The 13,518-nt window shown below is 34.7% G+C and overlaps 1 protein-coding gene across 3 annotated transcripts; it reads right to left on the bottom strand.

The window, feature by feature from the left end:
• Positions 1–6,604: 6,604 nt before the first annotated feature.
• On the bottom strand, positions 6,605–10,740 carry LOC111917622 (sugar transporter ERD6-like 7). 3 transcript variants are annotated; one of them, XM_023913285.3, is made up of 19 exons: positions 10,575–10,740; positions 10,003–10,172; positions 9,813–9,875; positions 9,644–9,733; positions 9,494–9,553; positions 9,350–9,415; positions 9,195–9,260; positions 9,016–9,091; positions 8,867–8,931; positions 8,697–8,789; positions 8,516–8,596; positions 8,321–8,405; positions 7,943–7,986; positions 7,798–7,860; positions 7,666–7,725; positions 7,495–7,548; positions 7,347–7,406; positions 7,139–7,253; positions 6,605–6,950 (listed from the first exon to the last, which is right to left on the bottom strand). In XM_023913285.3, the coding sequence occupies exons 2-19, from the start codon at positions 10,159–10,161 to the stop codon at positions 6,835–6,837; spliced, it is 1,416 nt and encodes a 471-aa protein (XP_023769053.1). In that variant the 5' UTR covers positions 10,162–10,172; positions 10,575–10,740; the 3' UTR covers positions 6,605–6,834. The 3 variants fall into 3 exon arrangements, 2 of the variants coding, with proteins under 2 accessions (XP_023769053.1, XP_023769054.1); XM_023913286.3 differs by having other exon boundaries at positions 10,003–10,146; positions 10,575–10,723; XR_002858954.3 differs by lacking the exons at positions 6,605–6,950; positions 7,139–7,253 and having other exon boundaries at positions 7,341–7,406; positions 7,666–7,718.
• Positions 10,741–13,518: the final 2,778 nt, after the last annotated feature.

The raw sequence follows: 13,518 nt of genomic DNA, 5'->3' as shown, positions 1-13,518 counted from the left end.
CAATAAAGTCACTATATTAACATAAAATTTCGATTTTGAAACCGTGTTATTTTTTTTCGCAATTATGTCATTATTTTTACAATTTTGTTGTAATATCAACTAAATGACTGGTTCTCCCTATTTTCCCGGTAACAATTTTTCCTTAATTGCAATAAAGTCACTAAGCTTACCTAAATTTCGATTTTGACACTAAGTTTCAAATTGCAAGAAAGTCATTATATTACCACAAAATTTTGATTTTGACACCGAAAAAGGCATAATCATCCTTTCAAGATACACTATTAAGGTTTAGAATTTCAATTTGTACAACAAGTAAATGAAGACACCTACAAGGTCGATTTGTACAACAAATAAATGAATACCCCTACAAGGTCGATTTATTTGTACAACAAATAATTGAAGACCCCTGTAAATGAAGATCCTTACAAACACACTTCTATACCAATTGATCGATTATCATCAATCTAGCAAGATAACAAATAAATGACTTATTGTGATGTGGAAGCCATATAAGATCTTATGTGGTAGGATTGTGTTTTAAATATTGTAACGCCCCGATTCTCAGGTATTGTTTAAATAAGATTTTTTGGGTTAGGCCCTACTCGACGAGTTGGTTGCCCTACTCGTCGAGTAGCAGTGGGGTGGGATCGCGAGTTAAGTGACCTACTCGACGAGTCCATATTGGGTCTCGACGAGTAGGAGCTGGCAGATGAAACCCTAAATCCCGGGGTTTACACCTCTATTTAAAGGAGCCTCAGCCTCCTTTGGCCTCTTTGCAGTCTTTGAGAGCTCTTTGAAACCCTAATATGCGTGTGTGTGTGTGCCCATTGTGTGTTTGAAGCTTGAAAAGAGGATCTTTGGAGGGAGAAGGCTTGGAGGAGAAGGAGATTGGAGCAAGTAGAGTGTGGGAATCAACACTTATCTTAGTTATCATCTTCTGGATGTAACCAAATCACCTTTTTCCTTGTGAATCTCTTCTATTGGTTGATTTTTAGGGTTTTTGTGAGATATTAAGTTGGAAAGATGGGTTATGGGTTAGATCTGAGGTTGTAGCTTCAGATCTGGACCCTCCTTGGATTCTAGAAGCATAAAGTTACAATTTTGGTCATGGTTGAGGTCCCTCTTGAGCATGAAGCTCCATTAAGAACTTAAAATGGGCATTTAGAGCCTTTATAGCCATGCATGCACGTAAAGTTTGCAACTTTACGTGATAAGCATGCCCTAGAAGCTTGGATTTGTGATTTGGAGCCGCTGCATGGCTCAAATCAAGTCTGTATGTGTGACAACCCGATATTTCGAGGCATTATGATGGAACGCAAGTCAAATTTAGGTCAAAATTTAACTTTCCTAAAATCTTATTTGGGTTAAATAAAGTAGTAGGAATCGTGTCAAGGTTTTCATACATATAAAGATCCCTAAAATCCGAGTTATAACGAAGAAGTTATGACCAACCGAAGATTCTCGGCAAAAACCGGCAATACTGATAAACGTAAAACGCGAAGTTTCAATACAATAGTTTTTGGCCTTAGGTATCTAAATGAAAGTTTTAGATATCATCAAATCGTAAACGTACATAAAAAGAACGTCCAAATCTGACTTCGTATGAGGAACTTGTGATTTTTCTAAGTTACAGATATAGCAGTAGACAGCTAAAAACTCGAAATAGAGATCGAGAGACTTTTGGCCGACACAATCTAAATGAGAATCGAAGGGCTCAACAATACTAGCGCAACGGTAAAAAGTCTGACGAAAACGGACGTCGGATGAAGAAGTTATGGAACTTTAACGGACTTTTCCTGTCCCGACCTATTAAAAATATAATATTAAAAATAAATTCAAAACTAGCCGATGGAGTCTAAACGAAAGTTGTAGATCGTAGTCTCACCTTCGCGTGGATATAAAGAACGTCGAAAACGGAGTTCGTATGAGAAAGATATGAATTTTTGAAGTTTGTTAATTAATTTAAATATAAATTAAATTAAATCCCGGTATTATCCGAAGAAGGAGTCACCGGTCCGATCCCTCGTACGCCCAGCGTACCGTCGTACGCCCAGCGTACTCGGATGCTAGGCTCCGGTTCGTCCACGTCGCTCCAATGCTTCGACCGAGGATGCGCTCATGCATGACGCATGGGTACGCAGCGCGTACTCTAGTACGCCCCGCGTAACGCAACCTCTCAGACCCCTATATAAAGGATGCGAGGGTGCCGGCCAAAATTGCTAATTTCCTTCCTTTCTCGCGCCGAAGCTCTGCGTTTCAACCCTCGGAATCATCCCAAAGGCCCGGTTTTCATATCCAAGGTGGGAAGAAAGTTTTACACTCCCGAGACTCCCGAGATTTCCCGAGAATCTCGAGAGATCCGCTTTCTCGAGTAGAAGTTCTGCTCGGTTTTCGTCACGCTTTCTTCAATCAAACAAGTGAGTTCATACCCCTATAAACTACACTTTTAAATGTTTTATAAATACTTTAATATGCTTTTAAGGGGGGGGGGGGGGGGGGGAATACAAGTTAAATACTCGATTATTGTCGTGTGTTATATAATAAAGTTCATTATACGCTTTTTATCAACGAAATCATATGTGATATTATAAACTTTGTAGCAAACCTTTGTATACAAAATGTATCACGATAACATCATAGCTTTTGAAATGAAAAGTGTTGTTTTATATATATATATATATATATATATATATATATATATATATATATATATATATATATATATATATATATATATATATATATATATATATATATATATAAATCAAACACTCTGCTTATATTGTATGTATATGTGTCCATCTTTGGTACTACAAACATACGATTATTTTGGCACGAAAAACATTAATATTTTGAGATACTTGTTGTTAATAAATCAATCATATGAGATTTATAACTAGTATACAAATGGATTTACTACAAGTTTAACAGTTTTACTAAACATATTACTTCAAATGACTTTCTTAAACGTATTTACATGATTAAAGGTCTTTATCAAACTGTCTTACATACTGTAAGCTTCCTTTCAAAATCGGTTTCAAACAATGGTTTTACGTGTACTTAAACTGTCTTATCAAACAAAATACTTTCAATCATTTTATAAACTGACATCAAGTCACAAATTCTTTATTAGACTTTTCAACGGTTTTACAAAACTTCTTTATGCTTTTATATTATAAATTGCATGCCTCTATATGTATAGTTATATAAGAAATGTTTAAAAGACTTAGAAAGGCTATCCACCCTGTTTCCTTTTCCTCGATTTGGATGTGGTCTGGTGGGATATCGGGTACTCCTCCGAAGGTCGTTTAAATATTAGTTATATATCATGTATACATATATGGTCATAAATGTTCCACCAGTTAATTTAGTTTCGATACTCCTGGGTAGCAAAGGTGTATAAACCTACTTGGACACTCATCAATTACATTTTAGTAAACTGTTATAGGAATAGTTTAGAGTAAACAAAACATTATCACTACTACAAGAAATTACTACTACATGCTATATGAAGGAATACTCTTACATGAATACTTATACATGAATACTTTTACATAGACATTATATGGCAAATTACTACTGCATGTTATATGAAGGAATACTCTTACATGAATACTTATACATGAATACTTTTACATAGACATTATATGGCAAATTACTATTACATGTTATATGTCTAGATACGGTTATATTGTTCGCCTTTCTATCTTTGCCTTGTGATTCAATCACATCATCGACGAGATAGACTGGGACTTTATCTCCTAGTACCACATCATACTTTGAGGGACTAACCATTCCGACAACCACTGCTAGCTACAGAGGTAAAAGAACAATCTACGGATGTTTTAGGTTGATACCATCGTGGGTATACATAAGGGACTAACTATTCCTAAACCCGACTGTTAGCAACAGAGGTAAATGAACAGTCTACGGATGTTCTAGGTTGATACCATTTCAGGTATACTTAAGAGACTACTAATAAGAGTTAAACAAGGAAAAACCATCACATTTTCAAGAGATGCGTACTTTCAAAACAGTCAGGTCTAGGTAAAAGACTACTTTCAAAACATTCGAGTCTTGGTAGAAGACTACTTTTATACTAGTAGGAAATATGGGATTTTCTAGAGATTTTCATACTTATACTAAATGTTTCATCATTCATTTACCAGTCTTTCATATCAACTAATCAAAGCAATGACATTAAATACTTATGAACTCACCAGCTTAAATGCTGATCTACTCTTTCAAAATAACTTGTATTCTCAGGTTACAAATAGACAGGTGTCGATACAAGGTTCAGAGAAGACGGAGCAGTCAAGACTCGTCTTTTATTTTGATAAGTTATCATCATGTCTTGTACTATGAAAGAAAACACTTGTAACTAAAATTATACTATTAATGCAATGGATGATGTTGTTGCTTGTTTACTACTTTACATTTGTTGTGATGCATACATGACGTCCTCCGCCCTAGAACGTTTCCGCCGTTCGTGGTTTTGGGGTGTGACAGTATGGGAAAAGGACTGAATGGACTCGGCGAGTCACATGAAGATGGTCGTGAACTCGACGAGTTGGATGAACAACTCGGCGAGTCCGATGAAGATTACCATAAGGCTCGACAAGTTGAAGAACAACTCGACGAGTCGGATGAGTTTTCCCTAGGATATGTATGCGTTTGTATCCGTCGAGTTGCAAAGAGGGAACTCGACGGGTGACCTTAAAGGTTGGGCAAGAATCGAAGGAACTCGAAGAGTCACCCCGATGACTCGGCGAGTTGGAATGTGCTTAAAGGAACTCGGCGAGTAGCCGGGGGTACTCGGCGAGTTGGGGGTCAACATGGACTGTTGACCTTGACTGAGGACTTTGACTTTGATAAGGGGTTGACTAGTGGGTTATGGAGTACCTTATAAGGTTAAGGACTTATGAGTATATTGTGTTATGATCATAGGTGGTGGAGTGTGTGTCAAGTGATCCGAGAGTTGGAGTTTATCTTCCGAGTCGACATCTGCAAGGTGAGTTATCCTCACTATATCGATAGGATCTATGGCACCAAGGTCGGCCCTTTAGTTGTTATTGTTATGGTATGCTACATTTGGTTATGATCTGTTAGATCGGAATCAGGGTAGACAGTATGTTATGCTCTTATGATCTGTAAGGATTGGTATGTTAGTGACCTGCTAGGTCGATACTCTAGTTACGAGAGAATTCTATGATTGATGATTAGTGAGATAGATATGTTTGATGTTTGTATATGCCAGTATATGATAGTTATGCACACATGGTTATTTGCTTGTTGGTTGGGTTGAGGCGGTCCTGCTTTGTGCTGAAGGCCAACATACCCTATGAGCGGTTCGGGGAGACTGCAGGCCCACGTGGCGGACCAGTCATGCCGAAGGCTCGGGATAGATTTAGATAGACTGTAGGCCCAGTAGGACGGTCCAGTCAGGCCGATGACCCAATATGCATATTGATTGATTGATTGTTACTGATATGACATTGTCAGTGTGGTATTGGTATTTTGGGGGTAGCTCACTAATCCCTCGGGCTTATAGTTTTCAGTTTATTGTTTCAGGTACTTCAGGAGATCATGGCAAGGCGAAGGCGTGACCGTGCCGCTCCCCATCCTTATGTTATGATTTTTTGGGACACTCTGATGGATATTGATTTGAAAACATTTTTGTAAACGATGTTATTTGATTTTTAATTATGACTGAAAAAGATTAAATTTGGCGCAAAATTTATGGATGTTACAAATATAGGGTTTGCATCGAACCCAATTTCAATCATTTTAGGTCGATCCAGTGGTTCAAAGTCACATCACAATTGGAACGACATTCATTTATTTGTTGTACAAATCGAGCTTCTAAACTATAATAACATATACCCTGAATCGGTCAATCCGTTGACATTGAATCAAAATTGTAAATGTAATGACATAATTGAGAAAAAAAAATCGAAATTTTGTGGTAATATAGTGACTTTCTTGCAATTTGAAACTCGGTGACAAAATCAAATTTTTTTATAAACTTTGTAACTTTATTGTAATTCAGGAAAAGTGGTTACCGATAGAACAGGAAAAACTGGTCATTTTGTTGATATTGCAACAAAATTGTAAATATAGTAACATAATTGGAAAAAAAAAAACAACTTGATGTCAAAATCGAAATTTTGTGGTAATATAGTGACTTATTTGCAATTTGCCCTTGATGTTTTTTCTAACTTTGAACAATTATCTGGATTTGTAATTTATTTCGCTTTGTATAAATTTTTTATTTTATTTATATTTTAAAATTTAAATGGATCCAATTCGGGTTCAACTTGTTTATTTAGAGGTTGGGTTGAGACAAAAAAAAAAGTCAACTTGATGTCATAGCGTTTATCAAGTTGTGTTTGTATTTTCAACCTTTTTAATTTGTTGGGATGCATTGACATTTTCGACACGATCAGTGAAGTGTAAAAACATTTTTTCCTTTTACAATTTAAATCAATTACTCTTGTATTTAATAAATTTTACGGGAAACAAACATATTGTTATTAATTTTATGAAATTAAAAGAAAATGCCTCATTAAATCACCTATAATTCTTAAAATAAAATTCCAAACACTTAAAAAAGTTTGATCTAAACAAATAAACCAGAATTACAACTTAATGTTGATTGGTACAAGGATCCAAATACACAATAATACAAAAGGGAAATTACAGTAGTTACAAATAAAGTGGAACTAGAATACAATGAATATGAACAAAGTGAAACTGAAATGCATGAAGATGGGATTTAAACAATGGTATATTTATTTATTGCTACAAGTTGTCTGGGATTTGAACAATGGTGTCTTAATTATTAATGGCAGCTTGTATCTGCTCCAAAGTTCTTCCTTTTGTTTCAGGTACCATAATAATTATAAACACAATACCAGCTAAGTTTATCGCTGCATATACCAAGAAAGTGCCTGTAACAACATATATACAACATGTTAATCTTATAGTATATGTTAAATGCAAGAAATAGCAACCTACTTCCATTATACTTTGAAAATCCACCAAATTTAAGCAATGTTATTATACAAAGAAACAAAAGTATGTTGCTATTTCTTTCAATTTCCCCATTTTGTTATGCTAATTTAAGCGTTAAAATTACCATAGGAACTCCAGCTCAATAGAAAATTGAAAGTGAATGATACTGCCCACGCGCCAAACCAGTTTGTTAGTGTTGCTAGGCTTCCAGCAGCACCCTTGATGTTAATAGGAAATATCTACATACAACATATTTGTGTGTTTAATTATATTTATGGTCATTTGTGAATTTAAAAATAATGAAAAAAATTTGTATTCATGTCAATATATACCTCAGACATTATAATCCAAGGAACTGCTCCCATTCCTGCTGAAAATGATGCTATGTACAACTGCATTCAAGAAACGATTTTAAAACTCATTTATTTATTTTTTATTTACTTTTATATAACAAAAGTTTTGCAAATGAGGTATATTTACCAGTATGCCCGTTACAGCCAGTGCAGGTGCTGCTGCTAGTCCTATTTCATAAGTCTGGTGCACAAAATAATTATTAATTAGATAAAAAAAAATTCATTACTAGAAGGAATACTAAAAGAATCTTGAAAAATACTATGTGTCAAGTCAGATGTTAATATATATGATGAATACCTTAAAGTAGAATGAAAGTGCTGCTAGTAAACAACCCATAACCAAACCGGCGCCTGAAACCTTGAAAAATACTTTTATTTAAATTGAAGAAGATTTTTAATGGATTGTGTGGTAAAAAATATTAAAGTTTACCAGTAATAGTGGCTTTCTACCGGCTTTGTCCACAAAGAGTGCATTTAAGGCGGTAATTATGACCTGATAAAAATATATGAAAGAAGATATATAAGGAGCACTTTATAACTAGTAAGATAATTCTATTTTCAAATCTTTTAATAACCTGAAGGATCGCGTAGATTATTGTTCCAATATCAGCAGGAAATCCTGAAAAGATCATGCATCAAATATTAATGAAGATGCTCCGTAGGCCCCATCAGTTACACATGATGTGACAAAACAGAACAGGTTATACTGTCTTTGGCATGCATTAGGCTGAGACTGACACTGACACTTATGTGAATGGGACAAAAGTACCACCCAAAAAGATGGAACAAGGACTTGCTCTTGATCTTTTGTCTGTGCAAAAGACATGAATGTCCTCCTTATCCTCATAATTGAAAATAGTCCTAGAAAGCTTATCCAGTTCAGTGTAACAAATGCAACCGTAGGGTTTCTATGGAATTGGAAGCATCAATGATTGTGAATCCAGAATGTTTACCTGCAGACTCAAAAATACTACTTGTGTAAAAGCATATTCCGTTGATTCCTCCAAATTGTTGACAGACCATTAGTCCAACCCCAATCTTCTCAATAAATATGGTCAAAACAAGATTCAGACTACAATTATAAAAATCTTTTTTTTAAAAAAAAAAAAAAAAGTAGCCAACAGGAGTTGTCAAGAAGATAAACTTACAGTGACAGATCGCAAATATCTTCTCTGAAACAAATCGAATATTTTGGCCTTCGGAAGCTTTTGCAGTGTTTCTATATAATCCTATCAACATATGCAAGACCCCATTGATTAACACATAAAAAGAATTCTATAATTTTTATTCGTTAACAAAAAAAAAAGTTGAGAGCTTTGTAATGTATACCTGGATTTCATCGGCCTCCTCAGATATATCAGCATCTTTCCCTCTAAGTTTTCTTAGGGCTGCATCAAACTCTTTTTTTCTTCCTATCTTTGCCTGCATGCATGATGTCAAACATAATTTCTTGAAGATAAATTAAACAGCTTCATGAATCATGATACTTCTTCACATACCAGCCATCTAGGAGATTCTGGTACAAAGAAAAGCCCCACTAATAGAACAGCACAAGGGATTAATCCTGCAAATTCATCACCCTTTATTTTCTTTTATCCATAAGAATGCCACTAATAGTAAATAAACATAAGTTAGACTGATTTAAAACCTGTCAATGCCAAGGTCCTCCATGTTAGCACTGTTCCAATTATAAAGGCAACAGACACTCCTGTACAGATCATGAGCTGCAGAGTAGGTAGGAACAGTTTAGAGTTATCTGTATCTCAACTTTCATTATGCTAATAACATATGAGATCTATATAATATAAAGTGGTTAGCAATGGCAACCTGATTTGCTGCTGTTAATGCCCCTCTTAAATTTTTGGGTGCAATTTCAGCTATGAACACAGGTACCTTACAACACAGAAACACACGATGTAAAAGAGAAAGAAATCATATAAATTCAAATAATTGGCACTCAAATGTTGGGAAAACTAACATACCACATAGGAAAAGACTCCCATTCCAAATCCTGTTGCTAGCCTTCCAATGTCTAGAGCCAGAGGACCCTTTCATAATAATTAAAACAAATAAAATTAAAATTGGAGGATTTGTTCAACAAACTCAATGAATAAAAGCTTATGTACCTGAGCAAAGTAAATAGCTAGCCACCCGGCTGTACAGAAAACAGTTGATATTCTCAGTGCCTGTTGCCATTGTCAAAGTGAAGCATTTGGTTGTTTGAAGTTTTCTCTAAAAGATGATGGTTGATAATGTGCAAACTTTGTTTAACTTACCCCTTTGCGACCAAAGAAATCAGCCATGGGCCCACTCGCGATTGCACCAATCATTGCACCGAATGTCAATATTGAGCCAAACAGTGAATACTACAAAGAAACAAAATAAAGTTTTATATATTATACTTTGAGTTGATTGATATGTAGAGATTATGTGAATGTGACTAACCTCTGCTAGTGACAAATTTAGATCTTCCCTGATCGCAGACTGAGTAGGAGAGGAATAACCTGCCTGGATGTTTCTTAATGTTATAGCTTGAAAGTGTTTAGCATCAATAAGATTGCTATAACTTGAACATGTTTCTTAATGTTATAGGTTCGAAGAAAGTGAGCTGAATTCTGATGAAATGAGCACTTACACATGATCCAAATGCAAAAGAACCACAAACTGCAACAAAAGTGCTTAGGTAAACCATGAAATTGTTGTCCTTGTGTTTCTCATCTTGAAGCACCAATGGAGCTCTGATCTCATCCTGAACCGTGTTTTCCGTTTCCTCCATATCCTTTTCAATGGCCATAAGTATAGAATCTATAATTTATCATATAAAAATTAAATTATATTTCAAGGAACTCATAAATAAAGTTGATTAAGCTAAAAAGAGCTCTTGAGATCCATTATTCCCCGGGAGCTTCCTTTTTGCAAGCAATTTATTCAAACAATTCCAGTTGTCCTGATTAGGTAGGGTTGGCCTCGTTGTTAGGCGTTCATCAATGTCAAACCATAAAAAGCAGCAAAATTACACAGTTCACCATTGATTTTCTTCCGTTTTGGTTGAACTACTAATCATGATCAAATCTCAACTTTCAGGCGAGAGATATGAAGAAAGTGAAATCGTGACCAAATGTGAAATCAAAACATGTTGAACTTGAAATCATTCATAGAGAAGATACAAACACGAAAAAACAGCAGAATAATCCGTAGTCAACATACCTTCGTTTGCCTCCGGCGATATCGAAATCAGCAGGAAGGAAGCAACGGTAGGAGAAGCAGGAAACGTTCGGGACTACGTAGCCAGTGTTTGTGGAATTGTGGCAGAAATGATGAGTCGACTGACGTTTTCTTTGACAACTTGTATACGATATTTTTGTACATGTTAAGAAAGTCACATCAGTAGTAGCCTAGTAGGAGTGTAGGACGTGACAGCATTTAATATTTGGATTATATGATTTTTTTTATAAGATACAATTGTATATTAATTTTAAGAATTAGTTGTGACTTGTAACTTAAATGAAGAATTCAATACCCCTTTGAGATAAACTTCACAAATCACAACAACCATAACCAAGGGTTCTTACATCAATTCATTTCAAGATTATAACTTTTTCGTGAATTTACAACCAAAAACTTGTTCATAACTATAATTCTTCAACTTCAAGTATTTGCTGTACTTTAGTATATTCTTCAATCCACTTGCTGTTTTCTCACTTCCACGACTCTTTCTCCTGTTAAAACACACTTTTATTTTGACTCCCTTTGAAAGTCAAGCCACACTTTTAGACCATCTCCATTTTTATACTCCAAAACAGAGTAAAAAATGAAGAGACTTTCAAACTTTATTCCATTATCTTGTTTTATTTTTATTCCAAAAATATATATTTCTAGTTTATTTTTATTTTTAAACTTACAAAGATTATCATAGACTTTATTCCATTATCTTATTTTATTTTTATTCCAAAAAATATATTTCTAGTTTATTTTTATTTTTAAACTTACAAAGATTATCATAGACTTTCAACTTATTAGTTTTTTACACATTTATTAAATTTTATACGAATTCCACATAGATAATAAATTTGATATATGATATCATTTAAATTATAGTTAGTTAATTAAAACAAACTAGACATTTGTAAACCTAGAATGTGAGGGAGTAAAGTTGACAAGTGAAAGTTCTCACTTCATTTATTAAAAAATAATATTTAATTCCGTATTTAGAGTATTACTATTTATTTAGTGGACAAAATTGCAAGAATGGTTCCATTGGTTAGGTCGAAATTGACATTTTGGGTCAAATAGGTTTTCATTTTCTTGCTATTTTGGTCTAATTTACTTTAAATTTAAATTTTTTAATAATGACTGTTTTGCCCTTTCTTTTTACTTTTTCAATTTATTTTTATTTATTCAAATACTTTTATTAAAAGAAAAAAAAAATACATCTCTCTCTGTCAAAAGAACTCGGATTTATACTCATGAACAAACTAATTTGGATTTTCAAGATTTGTAAATCCACACAAGAATCAAAACAAATCTCCACAAATAAACAAATCATAATTGCAACATTAAATTACATAGATTTTGGTTTTGGTGAGTTTAGAAAGAAAAAAAAAATCGTTGAGACGCAATCTCTCCATCTCCGACCCCATTTCATGTTCATCATCGTTTCACCTTACATCATAACCATTCTCACCATCCTACCACTCCAGCTTCCACCGTAGTTTCCACAGCCACCACTAGATTTTCTTCCTCATTATCGTCCCTCACAACATAGGAGGTAAAGGTAGTTGTTGGGGTGTAGCTCTTAAATACTAGCTTGAAAATAACCAGATGCCTCCAAAGTCTGAACATTAAGCAACGGGTGTTGGATATGATTTTACAAAGAGAAAAAATTTACAGATGGATCTTGAATTTGGTGTCCGACTAAATAGAAAGAAGGAAAGAGAAGGGAGAGAACGGGGAGTCTTTCTTTTGGAGTTGATCTAATCTTGATCAGATCGGGATAACAAGGGGGGGGGGGGGGGGGGGGGGGGGGGGGGGGGAAGTTGCGATGTTGAATTTGGTGTTCATCGGCCCATTGATGTTCCATCTTCCTCCACCCACTTCATCGTTTAATCAAAAAGGAACACCACTGGAGTTAACGACAATATCGAAGAGGAATACCTTAGACATTCGATTTTCCATGGAAGCACAAGATTAGGTCACCTCTACCTCAGAAATCACTCCCTCTTTCTTAATCCGAAAAACTCGTGCTTCACACCATCAGTGGGGTTGGATGGTTGAGGAAAGGATGGGAGATACCAACAATGTGGTTAAGGGGGGGCGATTATTGAAGAAATTGAGGTTTCAATTTTTAGATTTAAGGAAAACAAGAAGAACGGTAGAACACAGATGTGGAAGACAACTTTAGAGAGAGAGAGAGAGAGAGAGAGAGAGAGAGAGAGAGAGAGAGAGAGAGAGAGAGAGAGAGAGAGAGAAGAGAGAAATGTAATTTCTTTTTTCTTTTTCCTTTAATAAAAGTATGTGAATAAATAAATTTTTTTCTTTTTCCTTTAATAAAAGTATGTGAATAAATAAATAAATAACTGAAAAAGTATAAAGAAAGGGCAAAATGATCATTATAAAAAGATTTAAAGGAAATGTAGTAAGAAATTGAAAACTTTTGGACTGATATCAAAATGGCAATTTTGGCCCAACACATATACCATTCTTGCAATTTTGTCTATATATTCCAAAATAGACTTGGAGATGAATGGAGTTTGGAGATGGTTTATATGTCTAACTCTACAACAGAATAAAAGATGAAATTTATAGTAGATTTGGAGGTGTTTTAAGGCATGTGCGACAATGATGTTTCGAGAGCTAAGAAAAAAAAATTCAAATTAAACAAAAACTTTTTTCTAGTTATTTAGTTTAAACCAACATTTTGAAAACCGGACCGCGGGACCGGACCGGTCGGTTGGACCGGTTCAACAGGAAACCGACAAGGTTACCGGTTTTTAAACCCCCAAAAACCATTTGTGAACCAAACCGTTAAAAACCGCCGGTTTTACTTAGAACAATAAAAAACCGGAATTAAAACTGGTTTAATGAACAATTTAGGATGCACTTCCTCAATCCTTTACCTATTTCATTTACAATTTACAACACATATTAAATT

The sequence above is a fragment of the Lactuca sativa genome, chromosome 5 (genome assembly GCF_002870075.4).
Source record: "Lactuca sativa cultivar Salinas chromosome 5, Lsat_Salinas_v11, whole genome shotgun sequence".
NCBI lineage: Eukaryota > Viridiplantae > Streptophyta > Magnoliopsida > Asterales > Asteraceae > Lactuca > Lactuca sativa.
The sequence above is the reverse complement of the archived record's forward strand: the minus strand, read 5'-3'. Positions and strand labels throughout refer to the sequence as shown.